Source organism: Hydractinia symbiolongicarpus, chromosome 6 (assembly GCF_029227915.1).
Source record: "Hydractinia symbiolongicarpus strain clone_291-10 chromosome 6, HSymV2.1, whole genome shotgun sequence".
Taxonomy (NCBI): Eukaryota; Metazoa; Cnidaria; class Hydrozoa; order Anthoathecata; family Hydractiniidae; genus Hydractinia; species Hydractinia symbiolongicarpus.
The window spans coordinates 30,820,373-30,847,319 of NC_079880.1; the positions used below are offsets into that span (position 1 = coordinate 30,820,373).

General features: G+C 43.1%; 2 protein-coding genes across 2 annotated transcripts in view; both read left to right on the plus strand.

The window, feature by feature from the left end:
- The first annotated feature begins 1,751 nt into the window (after positions 1-1,751).
- The window catches only part of LOC130648124 (fibroblast growth factor receptor 2-like), a 39,024-nt gene continuing 13,828 nt past the window's right edge, over positions 1,752-26,947 (plus strand). Inside the window, exon 1 of the mRNA XM_057454154.1 lies at positions 1,752-1,763. The gene's annotated coding sequence lies outside the window, so the exon portion shown is untranslated. The remainder of the gene's footprint in view (positions 1,764-26,947) is intronic.
- Positions 5,150-5,563, plus strand: LOC130648264 (uncharacterized). The gene has a single exon (XM_057454305.1). It carries the CDS (start codon positions 5,150-5,152, stop codon positions 5,561-5,563), a length of 414 nt encoding a protein of 137 aa, XP_057310288.1.

Genomic DNA, 26,947 nt, shown 5'->3' on the forward strand with positions numbered 1-26,947 from the left:
CTGCTACCTTCACAGACATCAATGATATCAACGTGGACTATCTGACGGTGTCGGATCCAATTCCTGCCAATGGAGGTAAGGATAATCGGTACATTATAGGCTACCATACACAAGACCTCGTAGAAGCCCTCAGGGTAAAAACACCTAAATTATGGTCCCCACATGGGGTCAGCCGGTACAACGCCAATGCAGTACCGGCAATGAGTCACGATTTTGAAGAGTACGCCGATTGGGTTGCCAAGTATCGTCAAATCTGGAATAAAATCAAAGGGTCCGAGTAATTGACAACAGAGCCTGTGAAAAAGGACCGTTACGTGAACGCTAAACTCAAATACTACAAGGATGCAATCACAACTAAATTCCACGGTATGCCAGTACCCTACGATGAACCCTGCCAAGCCAGTGCTATCCTGGCTACTTCATCGGTGTATGTTCAAGGTAAAAACTACTACCCTCAGGTACATATTACGGAATAAAGAATGGCTGTTAGTTGAGGATTAAAAAAACATACATTCTATAGGCCTACAAGGCCTTTATAATATATATCAAATTAAGGCTTATACTCAGGTGGAGACTCTAGGTAGCGCTTGCATACTTTACAGACTGAAGTTTTTTTAAAACGTCATTTCTGCCTTCCTCCCGACCTTTCGCAATTAGCTGAGCACGCTCCTGTTTATTAATAGCGTTCACAATCTGTTTAACACGTTGACGCATCTGTTCCTTTAGCAGCATATATTTCTTATGTGTAATGAGGGTAAACTCATAGTCGCTGATGACTCCATTCTCAAGGCTTTTGAGATTAAATCGATTATAGAGTTAAGCTTCGTCTCCGCCAACAGCCTTATAGTCTCATGTTTTTTAAATTTCACACCCAGGCTCTTCCCAGCGTTTCGGATACCGGCCTGCCCAATTCCGACGGCGATCGTGATCCCCCCCATGGCTATACATAGGGGAGCTCCCAAACCCGTTCCTAACACCCCGATCCCAATGCCTGAGGTGATAATGCTAATACTCAGCAGTCCATGGTCACAATACCTCACCCAAGTCACATGCATCTTGAACTTCTTTGCGAGCCTGTTCCGCTCCTTGATCTCATTCCGCAGGTACTTTTCAATCTCTCCTATCTTCCCAAGCCTATACTTTTGGCTTTCCTCTGGCATGTCGGCGCTCTGCGCAGGTGCACTCGGTAGGTTGGGATACAGTTTGGCTATATCGCTCATCTTTAATCTATGAGAATACACATCGTGATGCCGGTGAACGAAACGTTTTTCTCGTGGTGAAATTCGTCCGTCAACAGGAACTCGAGACGGTCCGTCGAGCCCTTCAAAGGAAGGTACGTTGAAGTATCAAAATTCCAGGTCAGCATGTCCCCCCAGACATTCAACTCTTTGGTGGAAAGAAGGGCCAGAATTTTTGACTTTTTACCGTCAAGTAAGCAGTCGTTCTCATTCAACTGAGGGCAAACAAGTCTCAATCTTTGGTAAACGTCCATGGACCCTACTCTACTTATAGTAAACTCATTGTTACTGGACAGGTTCAGCCATACAGGCCTGATACTGATCGATTTCAAGGCTATCCTACTATCCTGCCCCAGGTAGTCTTTCAATATCGTAGGCTTTTCACTAGTAGTGATGTGGAGTTGCTTCATCTTTGTTTTAAAACAAACAGCAGGGGGGAATGGCCACTTGGTATCACAAATTTGGAGCATCAGGGTCTGTACGTGTCTACAGCCTCGCACATTGAGGTGGTCTTCCCTGAGTTTACCAAGTATGCCATAAAAATCCCCACCAATTTGCTAAATGACCCTGTTAGGGTGGGTTGGACGGGACAAGCATTGGACTACTGGAACATTCAGGTTAACTTCGCCACCCATTGCGCAAGCGCTGCCTTAAGCATATCTGCTAAGCATCTGACGGGTTCCGTACCCCTTGTCAACTCGATCTTCAAATTCCATGTCTATTTTCACATGCGTCGTATCCTAGCAAGAATGAAGGTGCCCATGCCTTATGATGATGGGTTTTCTCAGTACAAAAAACCCTACTCAACCTCAACCATTCCAATAGTCTGTACGAGTTCAAGACTGTCATGTCGTCACCCACCAACGGCCGCTGGTGGCCTCAGGTTCACGGGGACTGGGCCAAGTTCATCAACCCCACAAGTCAGGGTTTAACATCGGTGGGTCTAACCAAGCTAAGCGAGAGTATCCAGGTTTAGGTGGTCTTGTTGCTAGGATCGCAGGCAGGGGCTAAGGCATCCTTAATCGGGTGTGGTGCTGACAATTACACAGCAAGGCAAATCTTACTGCAGTAATTTGAGGCCATGGTATAACGCCAAGAGAATGTAGGGCATGGCATCACGGAATTCCAAAAGGTGCTTCAATATGCCCGAACTCCGGTAAGCTTGGCGGCATGCCCAGCGTGTACATGCTGCCCTCTGATACGAACCTGCGTATTAACAAGATTGTGGGGTATAATAACAACATTCTCACAGCACCTGCCAACGTCAGCGTTGGTGTCCAAGTTGGTGTGAATAACAAGCCTATTGTGAAGCATACTACACCCCTTATGCATACTATACCTCCCAAGCATATTACGCCCCCTAGGCATACCATACCCCCTAGGCATAGTACACCTCCTAAGCATACTATCAAAACACCTATACATACTACACCCCTTAGGCATACCGAGCATACTATCAGACATGTGGCAGATATCAAACCACCTCCCAAGCATACCTTACCTCCCAAACATGCTACGCCTCCTATACATCCTCCCGAACAACCCCCGCAAAACCAAGACGAGAACACCAAGGCCGAATTGATCACGACAGGGGTAGGGATCATCATTGCCTACATATGGCTTAAACAATAGGTCATATAAGACCTTACCGACGTAAACCACGACAAACCCAACGCCAGCAGTAATTGCCATGTACAGACGTTTAGCCGCGTATTCGACAACAGTTGCCGCTACCCTCAAAAATAACGAGACTATGGTACCCATAATCCCAGGTAATGCAGCACCTGCTTTACCTGCCAAGTACTTTAGAAATTTACCCAATCTTTACCCAGCTGCTTCTCTACAAACCCCTTCCCTGCGGCACTTCCAGCGACACCTCCTCCTGTAGCTGTAAGTACAATGGTACTTATCAGTAGACCAAGACTATACTCGCTGTGTTCATACCCTGCTCCTTAAAGAGGATCTTTAGCTTTTCAAGCAAAGACGTGTCATCTCCAGCAATTTTCATCAATGTTTCCGTGATATTCTTCAGCTGGCTGTATTTCCCTCTCAAGATTAGCTCTTTGTCCTTCATCTACCCCGACTTTCTGCTTCTCGAGGTCTTTCACCTTGCTATTGTATAAGATCATCTTGCTTTTCAAGACTTTCAAGTTACCTCTTATAGTTTGGAGTTCGAGGTTTAATCCTCGCCTCTCGCGCTCGGTGAATACTTCATCAGTACCACCAACTGAAGTTTCTTCCATAAAGCTCTCCGTGGCATCTACAAATTCCTCTATCGATTCCATCGAAATGATATCATCAGCCATGTCCTTCCTCACAATGTCATCAACCTTTTGCCCAAGTGCCTGGGCCGCTGCCTTACCCCTGTTGGGTGTAGTAATATAGTCGGGAAAACCCAGGGCTCGCACGAGATCTGCCTTCAATCTCTTGATCATCTCCCCGGCAGCTCGCAACCAACCCTTATCTTTTGTAATTAATGGTGTAAGGTCTATATCGTTGAAAAAAAGAAGTTTCCCTTCCAGCCTAAAGTCGTCGTAAGGTATCGAAATAGGCTTCCCCAACCTCTCCTCAAAACGTTCGTAGAGCTCGTCGACCTTTGATTTTAATATCTTTTGCCTCTGCTCTGAAAGGCCAGCCCCTGGAACACCCTGTTGTTCTCCTGACGTTGAAGCCCCAGGCGTTGCCGAATGTTTTGGCGTTGATGGAGAAGCTTCGGGTTTATCATCCCTCCCGCCCTCATCCGGAAGATCGTGATCAAATGCTGGATTGTTGGCATTTATTTAAAGATTTCCCTTATATAATAAAAAGAGTAACGTATTTGGAACGACACTGGACCCTTACGCAGAGACGAAACAACTCTTCGGTATCAAAGGACAAAGACAACGTGTTCAGATATCTAACATAACCTCTACAATCAATCAAAATGAGGACTTGTACGTGGATATTCCCAATATGCGACAGGACGATTTTTCCAGGGTCCATCAAACTCCTATTTGACTTGGAAATAACGGCCACCAACATGAAACGTACGATCGGCAAAAGCCTGGTGCGAGATTTACGTATCACTTTGAGGAGAAGGCCATTGTTGCGGCGTATGGTAATACGTTCTGTATACCCCTCGGCAAGATGTTTGAACTCACCGGAGACCTACCCTTTTATCCAGCAGGTTTATCTGACCGCTTCCAGTTCGTCCTACCATTCGCACCGCATAGTGACGTCATCAAATATGGGGGTACGGCAGCCTCTGGAAGCACGGCACCGTGGTGGCGGATGCTGTGTACAACAGTGAGCCATGAAGGCCTAGCGAGCGCTATGATATCAAAGTATGCAAGATTGACACTACCCTATGAACGGATCCTGAGATGCAAGGTGGTGACCATGAAAAATACCAATACCAGCTACAACCTTCAGATTGACACTCCCGCGAAGAGTTTGAAAGATGTCCTGCTACTCTTTGTAGATCCCAGGAAAGTGAAGGCTTATTCCAGTGTCAGCGAAGTCTTTTACAATCCAAAAATTGAGAAGATCAGCGTCACCGTGGAAGGTGAACCTAACAAACTGTATAGCCATGCCATGTTACCCAAAGACCACCTCGAACAGATCGTGACCTCTTCGGCAGCCACGACTCTAACGTCACAATTGGCCAGTTTTTTAATGAGAGGTACGCGTTGTTTATCGATTTCTGAGCAAGCCCGGAACATACCCTACATGGATCTGGAAGGCATCTACAACGTCTGTCGGACGGCATTACGTTACATATGACCAAGAAGGCCAACGGACCCGGGGATTTCAGGTGCTATGTGTACTTGTTTCAAGATGCGCAGCTATAGATCCTACACGGTCGTTATCATTCTGTGGAGCATTAGTGATCACAACTCGTGTTTGTCCTCCAAGGGCAAAAACGAGTCAATATGGAAAACAAGAGCTGCTCAAATTGTAACGAGAGTCTTTTGCTAGATACATTTAGAGTGCTGGGAAATGGTCAAACTACAAAGACATGCATCAAATGCCTGGATAAAAAGAAACAGGGGCGTGACAAAAACAAATGCCCCCATGGTAGGCGTAGGAACCAGTGCAAAGAGTGCAAGGGAAGTCAGATTTTTCCCCATGAAGAATATAGGGCTTACTGTAAAGATTGTGGTGGAAGACAGATTTGTCCCCATGAGAGACAGAAGGCTTGCTGCAAGGACTGTAAAGGTAGCCAGATTTGTATACATAAAAGGATGAGATCCTATTGTAAAGAGTGTAAAGGCAGTCAGATTTGCAAGCACGGGAAATTAAAGTATCGCTGCAAAGACTGCAAGAAGAGCAAACAGTCGGAATAAATATGGGTTCACAGCGTTGAGTATTAGTGACCACAACTCGTGTTTGTCCCTAGGGGCAAAAACGAGTTATGGAAGAAAGCAAGAGATGCTCGAGATGCAAACACTATCTTTCTATAGACAACTTTAGGATCAAGGGGAATGGTCAAATAACGAGGACATGCATCAAATGCCTCGATGGTAAATAATGATAATGTAGACCCCTACAGCCTTTGGTTTCCTGGAAGGGCGAACGATTTCCAATGCACCTTCAAGTGTGACGAATACATCATGCCCATTTTTTGCCTTACCAAGTGTGCACATGGGAGATGCTCCTTGGACGATACTATTTCGGACCTGGTAGAAAGGAACGTTGAAGGTATCGTCATATTTTTAACCTTTTCAATACCCAGGAAACGTCCTAAATCGGCGCGTTTAAACATAGGTCCTGATTGTTGGACAGGGTCTCGACGGCTCCTGTGTTGAACATAGCTTGCGACGACATCTTTCTAATATACCAACGTAAGCCGGAGGATTTCACCGTGGTCACTCGAGAATCTTCCAAGTCCTAGGATGCTCCAACCTCACGTATAAGCACGCATGTTTGGACTTATTTAGCTCAGCCTTAATATCATCCCTGTTCGAAATAAGGTTGGTTTCCTCGTCTATCATTTTCATGTCGCTCTTCTTATGCGGGTACCATAAAAACAAGGCTTTTTTCTGCCTCCTCAGATTCTTGGGCAAGGCAGTATACGACTGCGTTAATAACCACAAACTATGCTTCCTGTGCCTACCTGAAATAGCCAATTCAAGTAACGGCTGCCTTTTCTTGTCGAGACTTTCATCAGATATCTTGTCGTCGACTATGAAGAGACTCTCCTCGCCTGCTAGTAACGACAACAATTTCGCTATCCATTCAAACTATCACTATATTGTGATAGTGCTTTTTATACTCCTGATCAAGGAGATTCAGAACGTGCTGTGTCTTGCCACAACTTGTGGGTCCTGTGAAGATTGCTCTATGGGGGTCCTTCACAACGTCCAACATTTTACTTAATAGTTCGACCACTTCCTATCGTGAATCTTAGGGTATATCGCGGCACAGGCTAAACAAATCCAGACACCACCGTGATTATTCGCCAAAGACCCCCGGCATGCAGGGCAGAGCTGGTATTTCTAGTCTGGTAATCGAGGGGTAATGGAGGATATGTTAATTTACCCTGTAGGCATCGCAGTGCTTCGCGGTACCTCTCGACGAGCAGTGCGTTTTCCTGGCTCTCGGGTGGTGCTCCGATGAGTTCAATGTACTGGGGTATGATGTATAGAGAAGTAGATAATTATAATCCTGTTGAGATCCTCTAATTTCTCCATCTATATTGACAGGATCTACTTCGTAGTCAATGTCTTTGATGTCTTTGTTTTTGGTACGCCGCCTCCCCTTCACTTTAGCCAGGCAACTTATACAATTCTTTGTTCGACTATTACGCCTAATCTTGAACTTGTCGGGTGTTAAAATGTGCTTGCACCCTTTACAACATTTGAAATCCATTTACTATGAAGAGACTCACCTTGTGCAATGCCTTAGCACCATCGGCAAGCGTAGGGGACTTGCAGGTTTCTGTACTTGCAGGTTTCTATACTTAAACGGTATCTTGTGGTCCATGTGCAAAAACTCGTAGAGTTCCCAAGTCATACCCTTGGAGAACTGAGCTTCGATATGACTCCTACAGATAGCCATAAGCTCATTTAGGGCTGGTTGCCTGTGCGCTCCTTTGACACTTTCTTTTTATCGAGGCATTTAATGCATGTCTTTGTCGTTTAACCGTTACACTTGATTTTGAAATTTTCTATAAATAAAAAGTGTTTGTATCGCTGGCACTTGGTTCCTACCATAACTCGTTTTTGTCCCCGTGGACAAACACGAGTTTTATCGGACACTCTATTTTGGTTTGGGGACTATGCTTGCGGGAAACGACCCTTTTTTGACGGCCATTTCACGACTCGCCCTGCCTGCTGCGAAGTACGCCACCATCTTGAGGATGTCGTTCGCATCCATTTTTGTAGATGGTCTTGTTATACCCAAGAATTTCTTACCTGCCATGGCATAGACAAAGGTGAAACTAAGGTCTCCAACGGTCTCATAGAGCATGTCCAGGATCTCCTTTTCTTTTGAGGTACGTTTGCATGAGGTGTTGCCATTTATATTATAACATTTTGAAAATCTCGATATTTGGCTAGGATTTGCCCTGTTGGGGCTCTTGTGTGGGGTTTTGAGATTCATTTTAGCCTCTACCAAACCTGTACCATATACCAACTCCTATCGCCCATACGGCCAAAGTCGCTACAGCATAAAGGTGGATATTATCCATTGACTTGCTAGAACCTGCGACAGGTTCTTGATCATCTGGCGAAGAACTTTTATCCACGTTCTTCTGTAAGTTGGCCTTGTTCTTTCGGTTCCATTCAGCAAGTCTATTTCCAGCAGCAACACGGCCGTCGTTCTTCATGGTTATGACTCTTTCCTCTTGTTTCCCTTCCTGTTCACTCATTTATCTTATAGCGCCGTCCGAGGCACTTCCTTAGTCTCCGCCTCCTCATCCTTTTTCTTAGACATACGTCGCGCTGTGTGTCCTGCCACCAAAATGGGTGTCAAGCATCTGCCGATCGTACAGTAGACAAGGATCTCGAGATCTTTCATGGAATCCTTGATGATGGGGTCATCCTCAATGTCCCGGCGCAATTCATCAACACTATCAATCTCAACGAAGTTCCCAATCATGCTAGCATAGAGGCTGATCACGTGAGTAGTCAGCGCTTTTGCAGTCTTCTCCCCCTTCTCTTGGACTTCCCTTTGTACGTACTCGGTATGTACCTTGTCGATAGCTTCTTCTGGAGCCTTGTCGACAAACCCTTCTCTGCATTTCTTCGGCAGGAGATGCCCTTTACCTGTGCGTAAGACCTCTTTCAAGGCCTGGCGTTTATCGATGGGTTTCTCTACTTGATCATATTCTGCAGAGGCATCGTCGAATACTCGGGCAATATCTGACATTCTCTTTATTGTACGTCGATATCCAAAAAAGCAAAACGCGATCATGGCATACGGTAGAAATATAGCGATATACAAACACACCTCCATTTATTACCGGGCGGACACCAGGCGGTAATGGCCACGGGCAAGCGTCATTATTTTATCAGGTTGTACAAACTTTTGTTATCCGCCCTGTTAAGAGCTAACTTGTTCACCCTTTGGGTATATACCTGATGATTCAGGTTCTGAATCAGCACTTAGCTTCTGTAGACGTCAACGCCCTCTTCCAGAAATCGCCGATAGTCGTCGAAGGTGATGGACTTATTTGTCACGCATCTTTTTACGCTCTTAGCTTTGCGATCACCGCCCTCTTTGCTAATGCTTTCGTAGGCGTATAGCTTAGCCCTTAGGGTGATAAGCTCGGTTTCCTCGTCTATCATTTTCATGTCGCTCTTCTTATGCTGGTACCATAAAAACAAGGCTTTTTTCTGCCTCCTCAGATTCTTGGGCAAGGCAGTATACGACTGCGTTAATAGCCACAAACTATGCTTCCTGTGCCTACCTGAAATAGCCAATTCAAGTAACGGCTGCCTTTTCTTGTCGAGACTTTCATCAGATATCTTGTCGTCGACTATGAAGAGATTCTCCTCGCCTGCTAGTAACGACAACAATTTCGCTATCCATTCAAACTATCACTATATTGTGATAGTGCTTTTTATACTCCTGATCAAGGAGATTCAGAACGTGCTGTGTCTTGCCACAACTTGTGGGTCCTGTGAAGATTGCTCTATGGGGGTCCTTCACAACGTCCAACATTTTACTTAATAGTTCGACCACTTCCTATCGTGAATCTTAGGGTATATCGCGGCACAGGCTAAACAAATCCAGACACCACCGTGATTATTCGCCAAAGACCCCCGGCATGCAGGGCAGAGCTGGTATTTCTAGTCTGGTAATCGAGGGGTAATGGAGGATATGTTAATTTACCCTGTAGGCATCGCAGTGCTTCGCGGTACCTCTCGACGAGCAGTGCGTTTTCCTGGCTCTCGGGTGGTGCTCCGATGAGTTCAATGTACTGGGGTATGATGTATAGAGAAGTAGATAATTATAATCCTGTTGAGATCCTCTAATTTCTCCATCTATATTGACAGGATCTACTTCGTAGTCAATGTCTTTGATGTCTTTGTTTTTGGTACGCCGCCTCCCCTTCACTTTAGCCAGGCAACTTATACAATTCTTTGTTCGACTATTACGCCTAATCTTGAACTTGTCGGGTGTTAAAATGTGCTTGCACCCTTTACAACATTTGAAATCCATTTACTATGAAGAGACTCACCTTGTGCAATGCCTTAGCACCATCGGCAAGCGTAGGGGACTTGCAGGTTTCTGTACTTGCAGGTTTCTATACTTAAACGGTATCTTGTGGTCCATGTGCAAAAACTCGTAGAGTTCCCAAGTCATACCCTTGGAGAACTGAGCTTCGATATGACTCCTACAGATAGCCATAAGCTCATTTAGGGCTGGTTGCCTGTGCGCTCCTTTGACACTTTCTTTTTATCGAGGCATTTAATGCATGTCTTTGTCGTTTAACCGTTACACTTGATTTTGAAATTTTCTATAAATAAAAAGTGTTTGTATCGCTGGCACTTGGTTCCTACCATAACTCGTTTTTGTCCCCGGGGACAAACACGAGTTTTATCGGACACTCTATTTTGGTTTGGGGACTATGCTTGCGGGAAACGACCCTTTTTTGACGGCCATTTCACGACTCGCCCTGCCTGCTGCGAAGTACGCCACCATCTTGAGGATGTCGTTCGCATCCATTTTTGTAGATGGTCTTGTTATACCCAAGAATTTCTTACCTGCCATGGCATAGACAAAGGTGAAACTAAGGTCTCCAACGGTCTCATAGAGCATGTCCAGGATCTCCTTTTCTTTTGAGGTACGTTTGCATGAGGTGTTGCCATTTATATTATAACATTTTGAAAATCTCGATATTTGGCTAGGATTTGCCCTGTTGGGGCTCTTGTGTGGGGTTTTGAGATTCATTTTAGCCTCTACCAAACCTGTACCATATACCAACTCCTATCGCCCATACGGCCAAAGTCGCTACAGCATAAAGGTGGATATTATCCATTGACTTGCTAGAACCTGCGACAGGTTCTTGATCATCTGGCGAAGAACTTTTATCCACGTTCTTCTGTAAGTTGGCCTTGTTCTTTCGGTTCCATTCAGCAAGTCTATTTCCAGCAGCAACACGGCCGTCGTTCTTCATGGTTATGACTCTTTCCTCTTGTTTCCCTTCCTGTTCACTCATTTATCTTATAGCGCCGTCCGAGGCACTTCCTTAGTCTCCGCCTCCTCATCCTTTTTCTTAGACATACGTCGCGCTGTGTGTCCTGCCACCAAAATGGGTGTCAAGCATCTGCCGATCGTACAGTAGACAAGGATCTCGAGATCTTTCATGGAATCCTTGATGATGGGGTCATCCTCAATGTCCCGGCGCTATTTATCAACACTATCAATCTCAACGAAGTTCCCAATCATGCTAGCATAGAGGCTGATCACGTGAGTAGTCAGCGCTTTTGCAGTCTTCTCCCCCTTCTCTTGGACTTCCCTTTGTACGTACTCGGTATGTACCTTGTCGATAGCTTCTTCTGGAGCCTTGTCGACAAACCCTTCTCTGCATTTCTTCGGCAGGAGATGCCCTTTACCTGTGCGTAAGACCTCTTTCAAGGCCTGGCGTTTATCGATGGGTTTCTCTACTTGATCATATTCTGCAGAGGCATCGTCGAATACTCGGGCACTATCTGACATTCTCTTTATTGTACGTCGATATCCAAAAAAGCAAAACGCGATCATGGCATACGGTAGAAATATAGCGATATACAAACACACCTCCATTTATTACCGGGCGGACACCAGGCGGTAATGGCCACGGGCAAGCGTCATTATTTTATCAGGTTGTACAAACTTTTGTTATCCGCCCTGTTAAGAGCTAACTTGTTCACCCTTTGGGTATATACCTGATGATTCAGGTTCTGAATCAGCACTTAGCTTCTGTAGACGTCAACGCCCTCTTCCAGAAATCGCCGATAGTCGTCGAAGGTGATGGACTTATTTGTCACGCATCTTTTTACGCTCTTAGCTTTGCGATCATCGCCCTCTTTGCTAATGCTTTCGTAGGCGTATAGCTTAGCCCTTAGGGTGATAAGCTCGGTCATAACCTTCCCACCTAGTTCGTCCTTCATGAGGCCTACGACCTTCTTGTTCTTACCAATAGGGAGAGGCCTGTTATCATCCGGATTATACGCACTCGCGTCAAAGCGTGCCCCGACATCTTGTGCAATATTTCTGTTAAAGTCTTCTGTTCGTATATGGTACACAAATAAGTCCGTGTCAATGTAGCATAGCTGTAATTTAGAATCATATTTGGGCTGCATGAAATCGTAGTGAAACTCGTACATTACCATTTTTGACATATCCAGTATGGCCTGCCCTATGTATACAGGCTTGTTCATCTTGGCCTCAGTTTTACTCATCTCTACACCGAGGAGGTGTTTACTGAACTGGCTCCCACCCTTCCACCGTCAAGCACACGTCTCAAATGTTTCAAATACGTCGGCCAATAGCAGGACGTCTATGGTCAGGTAGATGTCGTGATAGTCGCCCATGGTGACGCTATCACCCTTTGGAGTTATACAATTCCATACCCCCTTTTTGCATAGGCATATTCATTGCCACTGATCCACTTCATATTTAGCTTGCTGTAGAATGCTTCCTTGGGAAGTAGTTCCGGCTTTTCGAATCGTTACAAATCGTCCATGTATTCATACGGGTACACGCCTTTTCTCAGCATCAGCCTGAATACGTCGTCCTTGTCATTGAATTTGGCCATGGATGGTACGTTTGCCTTTACCTGGTCCCGATTGAGTTGCTTCGTGGTATTCGAGTCGCAATTTTTACACCAAAACTTTGCCATATACCAGACAGGTATCTGCGCAGGAATTCCAGACAGGTTTCTGCGCACTGGTCACATTTCATACCGGCAACGTTTGTTCCGATTAAGTTGCTTGCCAGTTTATCTAACGAGGATGGCATGAATCGGCAACTATCGATAAACCGAATTTGATTTTCACATTGAAACTTATATATTTTTCAGTATTCTCCGCTATGCACCCAATGTCCTGAGTGTCGTACTTCTCGCCCAGTTCTCGGATAAACAGGTGTGCGTCGTACCCTGAGAGATTATGGAAGATGACGGGAATATGGCTAGGTATCTTGTATCTGAGGTTCCAGATCGCGTGCGCTGCCCCTTTTTACAGCTCCGTGTAATGACAATGGTCTCGAACCTTACGGCTATACTCGCAGTCGTCAAACGGCTTCATGCAGATGTGGCATTTCGATGCCTCGTCATGTTCCCTTTTTAACACCTCTGTTAGAGGCAGCATGGGTTGCTGCGGGTAGGTATTGTAGAGACGCTTCACCTCGTCGTCCAGGTGCTTCACGAACTTCGTCACGCAGTCCTTACCACGGTACACTGTTAGTGGGTACTGTACATCCCCATAGGCGAATTTGGGGTATGTGCACAATCCAGATGGTGCTTGTCCCTCGACTCAACTGTAATAAAAAAGGCCTGTAGGCAGCTCAGGCAGAAGTGCATCGCATTCCTATTCTTCGAGGTCTCCTTGACTAGGAGTTACGATAGACATTTGACGGCCGTATAGTGGGTCTTTTTGTCATCTGTTATAAGCTGCAGGTTAACCTGCTTGCTATGTCTAATGTTGTATTCCGATCGCCGTAGGATGTTAATCTTCTTCCCCATTATGTACAAGACGTTTACCGCAATGTCCGTGTTATTCTTCTTGAATTTAGATATACCTTTCATGCTTGTAAGGAACTCTATACGTAACCAAGTTGCTGGAGGATAAGGGGGTTGAAATTAAGAGGGCCACCACCAATTATTACCATACATTTACGGCATTTGTAGAGTCCTACAACAAGGTACTTGCGGAAAGGCTCTTCAAACATCAGGATGCACCAGAGTTGGTTTCTGGGGAGCCTAGAAGTATATGGGTGAAAAACCTATATACCATAGTGAAGGGTCTCAACAATACCAAAACTGCCATGATTGAGTTGAAACCTAACAAGGCGATCAAACTGGATGAGGTCCCGCTTGCAAAATGTCAGCACTATCCCGAGGAAAAACCCGTACCTGAGGATGGTTTGTACGTGTATTTACTACAACCCGGAGAAGAACATGGGGACTCAAAAAGACGCGCAACTGACGCTTTCTGGAGTAGTAAAATGTATAGGTTGGACCGTATCGTAGCGGGTAGCCGCGTTTATACTACCTAAAGGACGGCCTGAAAGAAGCTTCGTTTCAGAAGAACTCATGCAGATACCAGAGAACGTTCAGGTACCTCCACAACATGTGAAATATTGGTAAAGAGTATTTTCAGCAGTACCTCTGAAGGTTCATCCCCCAACTCTTTACTTGGATCTCTTATATACAGCAAAGGGGGCTCAGTATAGAATGGGTAACCATAGACAATGCCTTTGATGACATCAAACTCACTTTCCAGATCAATATCAATCAATCGTCTATCCGGTATAGGAAAGTTGAGGATATTGCCTATTGTTATCAAGTCAGCCAAATCAGATAACCTCAAGTCCCTATCCTTGATAACCTCGTAGCAGAGTGCCCCATACTTGTTCTCTTTGACCGAAACGATATAGAGCCCTAGGGTTTGAATATCATCCTCTAGATGCTAATCGATCGCACTTCTTGCAAATGTACCCCATACTTTTCTTCCCGACCATACCCTGTGTAAAAGATCGTCGTCTGTGGGGTACTCAAACCCTTCATAGTATTCCCCATTTCGATATCTAAAATTTTCCAGGCAATAACCAGTCACTGGTCCTGCCTTTATACAGCATCGCAGTACAGGCACCTGAATATCATAATCCCTTGCAAATGCTGTTTTTGTACATAGACTTCCATCTTTTTGATATTTCAATACTTTATATCTCAAAGCCAAACTGGTCAATAGAGGGGGTCCATGGGAGGTGCCTCACTTTTGCCTATAATTTTCACAACCCGTAAGAGTAGTAAAAATTGTGTGTGGTTGGGTGTGGGCTTCCTATTCTGCAATATATCAATTGCCTTTTGATATGTTCCCACTCGCCCACATAGGTTGAGTGTTGGAGTAGTGAAGCCTTTTCTCCACCTCAGCAAGCGATGGGGGATCGCCATTTTCTCGATATTTAATAGGGATTTTTATGATCAATGTGCCACTCCCCATGGTTGTCTCAGGTCATGCCCTCAACAAATTGGGCCTCAATATGGGCCCGCAGCGTGAGTATATCACACCCAAGATACTCCTGGGAGCTGAGCTCCTTGTTTTCCTGTAGGGCCTTGTGGGTTCGAAATCGTACAACGGAAGCGAGATGTCCAGCAGGATCACAAATGGGGCAACGCGGCCTCCGTTTTTTATGGTGGCAATACTGATTCCCCCCACAATCCTTGCAATAGGCCCTCTGTCTTTCATGTTTGCAGATCTGACTGCCCTACACTCTTCGCAGCAATCCCTCCGCCTTTGATGGTGGCAATGCCGACTCCCCCCACAATCCTTGCATTCAGATCTTATCTTTTCATGTTTGCAAATCTGGCTACCCCTGCAGTTTTTGCAATACTCACCCTACCATGGGGCATTTGTTTTTGGCACGCTGCTGTATCTTTTTATCCAAACAAATTATGCACCATTTTGTCTGTTGACCTTTCCCCTTAATCCTGAGATTTTCTAAAGATAAGAGAGTTTACATTTTTGGCAGCTCTTGGTTCCTTCCATATTGACTCATTTTTGCCTCTGAGGACAAACACGAGTTGTGGTCACTCCAAAATCCTCCAAGTTCTGGGGTGTTCCAACCTCACGTACAAGCATGCATGTTTGGATTTTTTCAGATCGGCCTTGATATCCGATCAATCAGAGATCAAATTCGTCTATTCGTCTATCATTTTCATGTCACTCCTCTCATGCGGATACCAGAGGAAGTGCTGCTTCTTCTGCCTCCTCAGATTTTTCGGCAGGGCAGCATAACTCTGCGTGAGTAGCCAAAAACTGTGCTTGCGGTGCCTGCCCGAAATAGCCAATTCTAGTAGGGATTGCCTTATTTTATCGGGGTCTATAAGGAACACACATTTGTCTCGCCAGAGCAAGGCCCTCCCTAAATATGTGGTATTCCACCGTAGGATAGGGCATAGTATCACTATATTGTGATAGTGCTTTTTATACTCATTTTCCAGTATATCTAAAACACGTTGTGTTTTTTTTTCGCATGATGTCGGACCTGTAAAGATTGCTGTATGCGTATCTCTTACGACATCCAACATTTTATTCAATAATTCGACCACTTCCTGTCGTGAATGTTAGGGTATATCGCGCACATGCTGAACAGATCCATACACCACCATGATTACTAACAAGAAACCCCCGACAGGCAGGACATAGCTTGGTATTTTGGGTCTTATATTCAAGGGGTAGTGGAGTATATCTTATTTTTCCCTGTAGACACCGCAACGCCTTACAATATCTCTTGACGAGCAGTGCCTTCTCCGGGCTCTCAGAGGGTGCTCCGACGAGTTCGGCGTACTGGGTTATAATGACATATGTCAATAGGGTCTACCTCGTGTTCAATAACATGGTCCTTGCATTTGATACGCCGCATCTTCCTCGCTTTAGCCAGGCAACCTATACAACTCTTCGTTCGACTATTGCCCCTAATCTTAAACCTGTCGGGGGAAGCAGTTTTTTGCATTTAAGGCCTTTCTTTTCCATTTACTATCCATTTACTTGCCTTGGCAACCTCGGCAAGCGTCGGGGACATGCCAGTGTCTTCCACATACTTAAACGGTATGTTGTGGTGACCGTGCAAGTGCTCGTAGAGCTCCCAGGTATAACCCTCGGAAAACTGGGCTTCAATATAACCTCTACAGATAGCCATGAGCTCATATAGAGGCTGGAAGCCGTGGCGTACGTGCTGCCCCCCTTGAAATTTTCTTTCCAGTTAGGCACCACATGCATGTCCTTGTTCTTTGACCATTTCCCTTGATGTTGAAATTGTCTAGGGTTAAAAGGCATTAACATCTCTGGCACTTGGTTCCTTCCATATTTCTATTTGTCCACACGACAAATAGAAATTTTACTAGGTGCTTATTTAAGCTACGGCACGATACTCGCGGGTAGCCATCCTTTCTTGACTGCCATTTCACGACTCGCCCTACCTGCTGCAAAGTACGCCACCATCTTGAGGACATCGTTTGTATAAATCTTGGTAGAGGGCCTTGTTATGCCCAACAATTTCTTACCTGTCATGGCATAGGCAAATGTGTAACCAAGGTCTGTTGGTTTCGACTGTTTCGTACAACATGTCCAGAATCTCCTTCTCTTTGGGGGTTACGTTGCTTGTGGTCATTTATTAAGTGTAATTTTTTAAAAAAAAATCAATGCATCTTGAAGATGTCAATCTGAGGCTGAGTTTTTCCCTGTTATCCCTGCTGAGGCTCCGGGGTCGCTGGATTGTCCCGACCTCTACTAAATCTGTACCAAACCCCGACACCTATGGCAAGCACGACCAAAGTCCCTACCCCATATATGTAGACATTGTCCGTCGACTGTACGGAACTGGTCCCAGAAGAGGCTTTGACTGCATTTGTTTCATTTCTTCCTTCCTCTTCTTCATCAGTGCCGCCAACTTGTGTCCCTGTGCAACCCTTCTCGGATGATTTGGTGGTTTTGTAATGACTTTCTCTTCTTGCTTTTGTTCTTCTTCAGTAATTTATTATAGCACCGTCTCAGCCTCCTCTACCTCTACCTTTTTCTTAGACATATGACGGGCGGTATGCCCCGCTACAAAGAGGGGTTCTAAACACCTCCCAATGGTACTGTAGACAAGGGTCCCGAGATCTTTCATAGAGTCTCGGATTATAGGGTCTTCTTCTATATCTCGACGTAATTCATCTACATTGTCGATGTCGACGAAGTTCCCAATCAAATTTGCATACAGGCTAATCACGTGAGTGGTCAACGCTTTTGCAGTCTTCTCCCCCTTTTCATGAAGCTCCCGTTGTACATACTCGGTCTGGGCCTTGTCTATGGCTTCATCCCGGGCCTCGTCAACAAACCCTTTTGTATATGTTTTGGGTAAAAGGAGCCCTTTGCCCTTATGTAGGGCCTCCTTCAGGACCTGGCGTCTATCGATAGGTTTCTCTATCTGTTCATATTCTGCAGAGGCATTGTCGAATACTCGTGCAATATCAGACATCTTTATTAGTAGTCTTTTATAACAAAGAAGAACATAAGCGATCATGGCATAGGGTAGAACTATTAGTAAACACACCTCCATTTTATTCCCTGGTAGGCACCGGACGGTAATGGCCCCTGGCAAGTGTTGTAATCTGGTCGGGCTGCACGATGCGTTTGTCATCTGCCCTGTTGACTGCTAACTTGTTCACCCCTTGGGTGTATACCGCATGGTTCTTGTTTTGAATCAGCACCTGGCTTCTGTAGACGTCAACGCCCTCTTCCAGACATCGCCTATAGCCGTAGAAGGTGATGGATTTTTTCGTAACACATCTCTTCACGCCCTTGGCTTTCCTGTCACCGCCCTCATCTGTGAGGCTCGTGATGAACTCGGTCATAAATGTTATCGCTAATTCGTCTTTCATGAGACCCACGATCTTCTTGTTTTTCCCCGGGGAAGAGGCCGGTTATCATCCGGATTATATGCACTTGTATCAAAGCGTTTCTCAACATCTTGGGCAATATTCCTGTAGAAATGTTCGAATGTGATAAACGAAGCTGTCTGTGTCCATGTAGCATAGCTGCAACTTGCTACCGTATTGTGGCTGCATATAGTCATAATGGAACTCGTACATGACTAGCTTTAGTAAATCCAAGATTGACTGGCCTATATACACCGGCTTGTTCATCCTGACCTCTGTTTTACCCATCTCTACACCTAGGAGGTGCTTGCTGAATCTGCTTCTACCCTTGAAATTTGGTTTCATCACCAACTTCATGTACTTGTCCTCGTTGGTAACCAGTTGGATGTTGCGATGATTCCGGATATTCTCCATCGTCTTTCCAAACACGCTTAAATTCATTAGCTTGTAGAAGTCCTTTTCAAACTCGTTTTTGGCAGCCGTTCTCAGCCTCGTGTTGTGATCGATGTTCTCTTTAAGCCAAGGTTTCTGGTTAAACTGGATGACCCTACGCACTCTCTTTAGTTCAAGCCCATGCTTTATAGCTTCGTGAAGGGCCCTTATATGTACAACATATTTTCGTTTGTCCCCCAAACTTGGTACCAATTTCTCGATGCTGTTGATATGCATGCGTTCGGGTTGTTGTCATCGAGGTACTGCAGGAATGCGGATTCAACATCTGGATCGTACTGGTCTCCCATATACCTATTGTTAGCTTTGGCATAACTGTGTACAGCTTGGGTTATACCTCCTCGGATACCCTTCTCGAACATCAGGAGCATGTCAGGATCCGTAAGGAGCTCTAGCCTGATTCCGGTATATTTGAGTGCCGCCTTCCATGCCAGGCCGGGCGTGGAGTAGAAATGGGCAGGAACAAGCTTGTAGTTTGTCAAGCACACGTCTCGAAACGTTTCAAAAACGTCGGCCAATAGCAGGACGTCTATGGTCAGGTAGATGTTATGGTAGTCGCCCACAGTAACGTTATCACCCTCTGGAGTAATGACATCCCATACCTTTTTTGCATAGGCATTTTCATTGTCGCCGATCCCCTTCATATTCAGCTTGCTTTAAGAAGCCTCCTTGGGAGGCAGCTCCATCTCTTCAAATCGTTACCAGTTATCCATGTGCTCATAGGGGTACACGCCTTTTCGAAGCATCAGCCTGAAGACATCATCTTTGTCGATGAACTTTGCCATGGATGGTACGTTTGCCTTTACCTAGTCCTGATTAAGCTGCTTGGTGGTACTACTCGAATTGCAATTTTTACACCAAAACTTTGTCACATACTCGGCGTCTATACCCTGAAATTTTAGACAGGTATCTGCACAATGATGGCATTTTATACCGGCGGCGTTTGTTCCAATGAGGTTGCTTCCCAATTTGTCTAGCGAGGATGGCATGAATCGGCAACTATCGATAAACCGAATCTCGATCTTCTTATACGTCTCACCATCGCCATATCCCATACCTCCAAGCGGTACCTTGATTTTCACGTTAAAACTGATATATTTTTCAGTATTTTCAGCTATGCAGCCAATGTCCTGCGTGTCGTACTTCTTGCCCAAGTCCCGTATGAAGAGATGGGCGTCATACCCCGACAAGTTGTGAAATATCACAGGTATGTGACTGGGTATCTTGTATTTGAGATTGCAGTTGTTATGGGCCGCGCCTCTATACAGCCCTGTATAGTGACAATGGTGACTGACTTTACGATTATTCTCACAGTCATCGAAGTGTTTTAGGCAGATGTGGCATTTCGATGCCTCGTCATGCTCCCTTTTTAACACTTCTGTTAGAGGCAGCATGGATTGTTGCGGGTAGGTATTGTAGAGACGTTTCACCTCATCCTCCAGATGATTGACGAAGCGGGTTACACAGTCCTCACCCCTGTAGACTGTTAGTGGGTCCGGTACATCCCCATAGGCAAATTTGGAGTATGTACACCATCCAGATGGTACGTGCTTACTCAGCTTTTTAGTCTTGGTCGCCCTGGCATCCTCTGCCGGGATGAGTAGACTCTCGAAGTCTGCATATATTGCAAAGGGTACTTTGAATTGTTTTTGGCCATCCCTATAGTATAGCCATTACTCAGCCTCGTTATTTTAATCGCCTCGTGTTCCTTGCAGTAACCATAGTGCTTGTCCCTCGATTCAACCGTGTTGAAGCCCTGTAGGCAGTTCAGGCAAAAATGCATCGATTTTGTGTTCTTTGATGTCTCACTACCTAAGAGTCGCGATAGAGATTTGACGGCTGTATAGTGGGTCTTTTTATCATCTGTGATAAGCAATAGAGTCGCCATCTTGGTACGTCCGTTGTGCACCGATCGACGTAGGATGTTGATCTTCTTTTCCATTATATACAAGGCATTCACTGCAATCTCCTCGTTATTCTCCTCAAACTTGTATAAGATTTTGATGCTTTTTGGGAACTATATGCCATCCCAGTTATAAAGGTCTACGTATGGTCTCACCTGAGATATTCGATTCGGGTTCCTTTCTATCTCTTCATGATGTAATGATGCTATGATACTCCACTTGAAGCACTCCTCGTCTTCATTCACAGGGTAATGACGGCCTTTTTAGAGGCTACCCATTTGGGTAGCTCTCTATATGATGAACCCCTTGTTAGCCTCAATTTGTGAAGATTTACGTCAATGTATAGGATTCGACTAATCGTAAAGCCACTCTGGAGTAGCGCAGGATGCTCCACATGTGTTTTGATTTGAGGGAACATCCTATCTAGCACGTCGTCTACGTTGCTACCCTGGAAGATTGACGTCATGTTACTATTGAAGACCTTCTTCACCTCAATACACTCGTCGTTTGCGTCCCCTGGTTTGTTTTCTTCCTCCACATGGTCCATAGGGACAACTGTACCTTCGCTGATCCCATATCCTCTACCTGTCCCCCAACCAAGGATTTCACGTTGGGCCGCACCATCCCTATATACCCGTCTACGTCGCCCCCCCCCCCCCCCTATGCCGGCAATACGGAAACTTCGAAAGGTCCTGCGGAGAGCATGCTTATGTTTCTGAGGTGTGTAGTCATGCTCCGGCTGATTGTAGAGATTTTGGATATCTGGAAGATAGTCTTCTTCGGCCTCATGTTCGACTTCATCATGAGGCGTAGGTTTCGTGTTGGCTGTCCTATTATAGAGATTCATAATATTACGTTTAAAGGCCGCGTAAGTTCTCTTAACCCCCTCCTTTATAGGCTTGGGGACAGCATCAACTAGCCAGTTGTACCATCCCCGCATCTTATCCCGACAACAGAACGATTTTTTGATAACTCTTGTTTCTCGAAAAGGTTTGGCCTTATGTAGCTTATAATACCTCGTAAGTGCACGGCTTTTTGCGATATTGCGTAATTGTTTCACGGTGTATATATTCATTTCTTTATTGTATAGAGTTTTTGTTTTGCTAGAGGATTTCATCGTGCTCGACTAACACAGTTATTCACGTCTTTACTGCGCATGTGTTGATTGTTGATGACGTCATCACTCTATAAGGGAATTCTCCCTACTAGGTGTGCTAGAAATTTACTCATTTTTGTATGATTTGATGACATCATCGCTCTATAGGGACTTTACCTTGATAGGTACTGGATAACCATAGCTCAGCACTGCATGGTACTGCATGGTACTGGATATTCAGGGACTTGCTGTGACGTCTGTGCGTGCGCGTGCGCGACTGTGCTAGAACATACATTTCTCTATCTCTATTTTCATTACTCTAAAACACAGTAGCATGAAGCTTTGCAGACTAATTTCTTGCATGTTGTTCAGCAAAAAATGTATACAAACACCAAAACACAAACCACAAATACTTAACCAACCTGATCCACGAAGTTCCATCAGCCCTTGGATCATGCAATTGTATTTTTATATCTTCTAATATTTAACCCCTAGCAGTAGGTGCTTATCCAGTCAATAAGGGACGCGAAAAACTCTTTTTACAAATAGTAAACGACGTTTTTACTCCAGTTTTATCTTCGTAAAATCCCAACTAATATGTGAGCTTAAACGACTAAAAATATTATTGCATGCCCGGAAGCTCCCAATAGGAAATTTAATCGATTTTGATCCATGTTATTACTTTTGCCTGCTGAAAATCTTCAGGAATAGTTTCAGCTTTCAAATGTGTGTCAGCATCCTTCCTCACAACCGGCAGTCCCGGGTTTTCTTTCTGACCCAGTTGGATTTGACAGCCACAACTTGTTAGCTCTTTGGGAAACCTTTTTCCTTCCGATTGATTTTTAAGAGACAATTTTTTTAATAGTGGGGGCAGGTTATGCTCTCGGCGGTGAAAAGCTCACAAGGACTTGTTGGGCGTTAGCGTGTTTGTTCGTACTCCGCGACAAATGTATTTCGTTTTATTTCGATATTTTGAAGGATGCTGATCACAATTTTAAATAGTACAAAATCCGCTTAGTAACATTTATTTTGGAATTCGGTATGTTTAAAATAGCAAATTTATATATAGATATCTTGGTCTCAAAGTTTGGGGTAGGATGAAATGAAGATGAAACGAAAGTGCTACGCTCTACTACACTCTACTACAAGCTACTACACTCTACTACAGAGAAATACGCCCTACTACACTCTACTACAGGCTACCACGCTCTACTACAAAGAAATACGTTCTACTACGGCCTGCTACAGAAAATAACGTACCGCTACACATCGCTACGAAAAATTACGCTTTACTACATTGTACTACAAAGAAAGAAAGGGCTTGCTACACTCGACAACAGACATTGATGAGCCTCACTACAGTGTGCTACATGAAAATACGCTTCATGGTACACTGTTGTTTAGAGTCTAGACTATTGTGTGCTAAAGTGGGCATATGGACAATAGGAATTCATTATCTCCATAAGGCTTGGGAACGTACGTTGGTCTAACGCATGTTGAATACTATATCTCCTTCATATTCAAGAAGTAATACGTGGACGACTTACCTAAATTCTGAACCTTGAGTATTTCAATCAACAACAACAAATCCACAGCGAGGAGACGAGGAAAAAAGGATAATACAACGTATATACAATGGTCTTTTTATTTTAATTCTCATTTCAGATTTGCTAACGACAACCTCTTCTTGCTCAAAAAATTTTAAAGTTTGACGCCACAAGAAGTATAGCTAGCTATAGCTAATTAAATTATTTTTAGCTAAGTAGCTAGCTACCAATAGTTTTTTCAATTTTCAATGTTCAATAAGATAGATAGATAGATGTGCATATTTGAAGTAAGTAGTAAGTAAGTAGTCATTTATTCAGAATAAGAAATATACAAGACTTATTTATTTGTAAGGATAACAGCAAAAATAAAATACAATGTATATAAATATAAAAATATTGATATCCACACAACTATAAAAATTATCCTGGAGACCAGACTATAGCATAGCTAGAAAAATGTGAGGCCACCTTTGATTAAAGAACTATGATCAGTGACAATTCAGGGATATGTGAAATAGGGTATATATCAATTAAATAACCAGGAAAAAAAATAAAAAAATAAAAATAAATAAATTAATAAATAAATAAAAAAAACAATTTATATAATCGATTTAATTTTACTTATGGATGCAGAAATATTGTAAATATTGTTAAAAGAATATGGCATTATTTCTGTTGGATACAGTAGCGTTTTTGTGATTTTATGATTCAAGCCTTGATATAATAAAAACTTACAACAATGTTTTAATCATTTTAAATATGGTTGTCTGTTGGGAATTTAGACTTAAAATAAACTTAAATAAACTACGTAAAAAATCAAGAAATAAATAGGATAATATCGGAATATTAAGTAATAATTTTTATGATTTATCTTTAGCGTTGTTAGCTTGTTAAATGCCGTTTTAGCCACTGTCAACTTCCCGTAATTATTTAATCTATATACATTAAATTTTGTTTGTTTCACAAGTAGCTACAAAGTTTGATTAATGACTTTACTTCCAAGTTTTCATGGAACTTGCTGTTCATTATGTTCCCCACACCATAATGGTAGCCTCTGTGCAGTGTACAGGGGTAAAGGAATTTTTACACTCTCATATTTATTGGGGTGTGCAATTCATTGCACCTCTACTTCAAATCTTACGAAAAAGCGTGTTGGCTAGTTAATGTGCAAAAGATGGTTGAAAAATATAAAAAAGATATCATATCAAAGTATCTCACTGACCATGTTTAGCTTTAGACATTTTTAATTTAGCCATGCCTTGAACATGGTTCCAGCCCCATCAATGGAGAAAAAGAACGTTATGACTGGAGCAAGAGTAAGTAGATAGATAGATAGATAGATAGAGCGGCCATGGCTTAGATGGAGAGTCCTAGGGTATTTAATGCTCGTTTTGAGCTACACAGACCCAATTAGGACCTGTACTCTACTAGACAACTCCCAACAACATCCAACGGCCCACACAGTGTGCCATATCCCCAATTTCCCTCACAATGCTGAAACTTAACTACAATTGTTTCACATATCAAAGAAACACTGGTCCCTGTGTGGTGTACAGGGCAAAGGAATTTTTCTTTTCCTTTTTTTCAACAAAATTATCTATGCTTACAGATGATACAATAAAAATTGTGGTAGTCAACAAAGTTTTATTTTGAATCACTAAAGGAAACAGTAGTGGTCAGACAAGCATCATCAAATTAAGTTTGGTAGATAAAACAACCGTCCCAACCAGAAAAACAGACAATTCTTAGTAGTGCATGTTCTTCTCTGACAGAGGTCTGTGTATGTGTCACCTCTTTCTCATTCACACCATGGATCATTCTATACTTTCTCCATTTTCTTCTTTTTCGTTGTTGACTATCACTCTTTCTTAAAGTACCTTCAGTGGTTTCATTGTGCCTTTCAGTTAGTGTTGAAAGATCTCTCTCAGGCATGGTTAAGGAATTAAAACGTCGACTTCACAAACTTCTAATTTTATGAGAAAAGAAAGTGTGTGCAGCATTGAGGTTAATCACTTCTCAAAACAGAGAATACATTAACTTGAATGTTTCTTTTATCAACTATCAACTAATAAATAAATAAATTTGCTGGCATAACAACTAATCAATTTATCATGTTCAAGCAAGGCTGATTTAACAAGCACCATCTAAATAGGCTCAAAAAGCTGGACAAATTTGTATGCACTTGGACTTGTATGCACGTTGGAATTCCTTCTGCATGATTATTGTTATCAAAGCTGCATAGACTAGAAAACATACTAAAAATACTCAGAGAGTGCTTCCTATCTAAATTTGAAAGTTATCGTATTAATGAGTGATATCAAAAGATTTTTGATACAGGCCATTTCCTGAATAAAACTATACCAGAGCTACAAAAAGCACCCGCTAAAAAATTATGGGTGCTATGGTGTGAGAAAAAGCGCACTCGTAAGCTAAATTTACAAGTGCAATGTGAATATTTGCAAGTGTGATTCACACTTAACTATTTTTGGTTATATGTTATTTAAGCTGTATAGAAATGATGCTCGAATACTAAGTCTTGAAAATTTTGATTGGTGCACTCTCATTGTGTATGAACTAAATTCTGTATTAACCACGAGTGCAAAGTTGAAACAAGGTTGAACGCGATGATGTGTTAGCATGTTTTTATCATTAAATATATTTCTAGACATTTTTTGATTTCTCTTTCCCCTTTTAAAAAGATTTTTTAGACTTTGTTCAACATGTTTTTTTGGTATAACATCACGATAACATTCGTCCGAAAGCTGTATTAAGGTACAGGACACCTAACCTCTCCCATGTTCTGGTTATATTTAACTTGCATGGGTGTGCACTCTTCTATCAGTATTTTCTGTGACAATGAAGGTCGGACTTATTTGTTGCATGGTTCCAAATGGTCTTCCGTCTTTCGTTCGAGTCCCAGTGTGCCAAGCATAAGAGTGTCAGCATGAACGAAAGGGGCTGATTTCAATGTTCTCTATACTTTTTAAACAAAATTAATCATGAAGAAATGAATGTTACATAATCAGCTTAATAGCCTTTCATCGCTCTATAATATTTTAGAAAAAAGTAAAAATTCACAAGTGCGATAAAAAGCACTCGTAAATTTTTTTACGAGTGTGAGGGCGAGTGACCTGTGGCCTGTAAGGGGCATACCCCCACTTTTCCAAATTAATTTTCCCTTTCTGGAAAATTCTTCCTTTTGTTGTTCCATTTATGCTATAATAATTAAATACAACAATGACTTTATAAGAGCTTTCCATGGCCTAGTTAAAGTTTGTATGGAGCAAGAACTCTATTGTTTTGACATGCAAAAATAAAAAAACAAGTAATTAAGAAGTTGTTAAAATTTGACTTTGATGCAGGCATGGCTCTCTCCATACTTAACAGTGTTAAATAAGAGCACCCGCATCATTACATTGCTTGTTGAAGTATCAAAGTTTTAGTAGGAGAACATTGAAAATATAGTATTAATGCCATGTTGCTTATAGTGATCATTTTACAACCCCTCTAGATTGTCCTTTTATAAAAAGGATTAAAATAAAATTAAATGCAAAGTTTTTTGAAGAATTAACCATGTTAATATGACAGAGAAGAAGTGGCTAAAATAAATTAAGAAGCAAAGAAACCACAAAATGTAAATAACTTTGTTAACATGTTTT

Coding starts and splice junctions, on each gene's coding strand:
- LOC130648264 (XM_057454305.1), top strand. CDS start 5,150: ATGGAAAACAAGAGCTGCTCAAATTGTAACGAGAGTCTTTTGCTAGAT.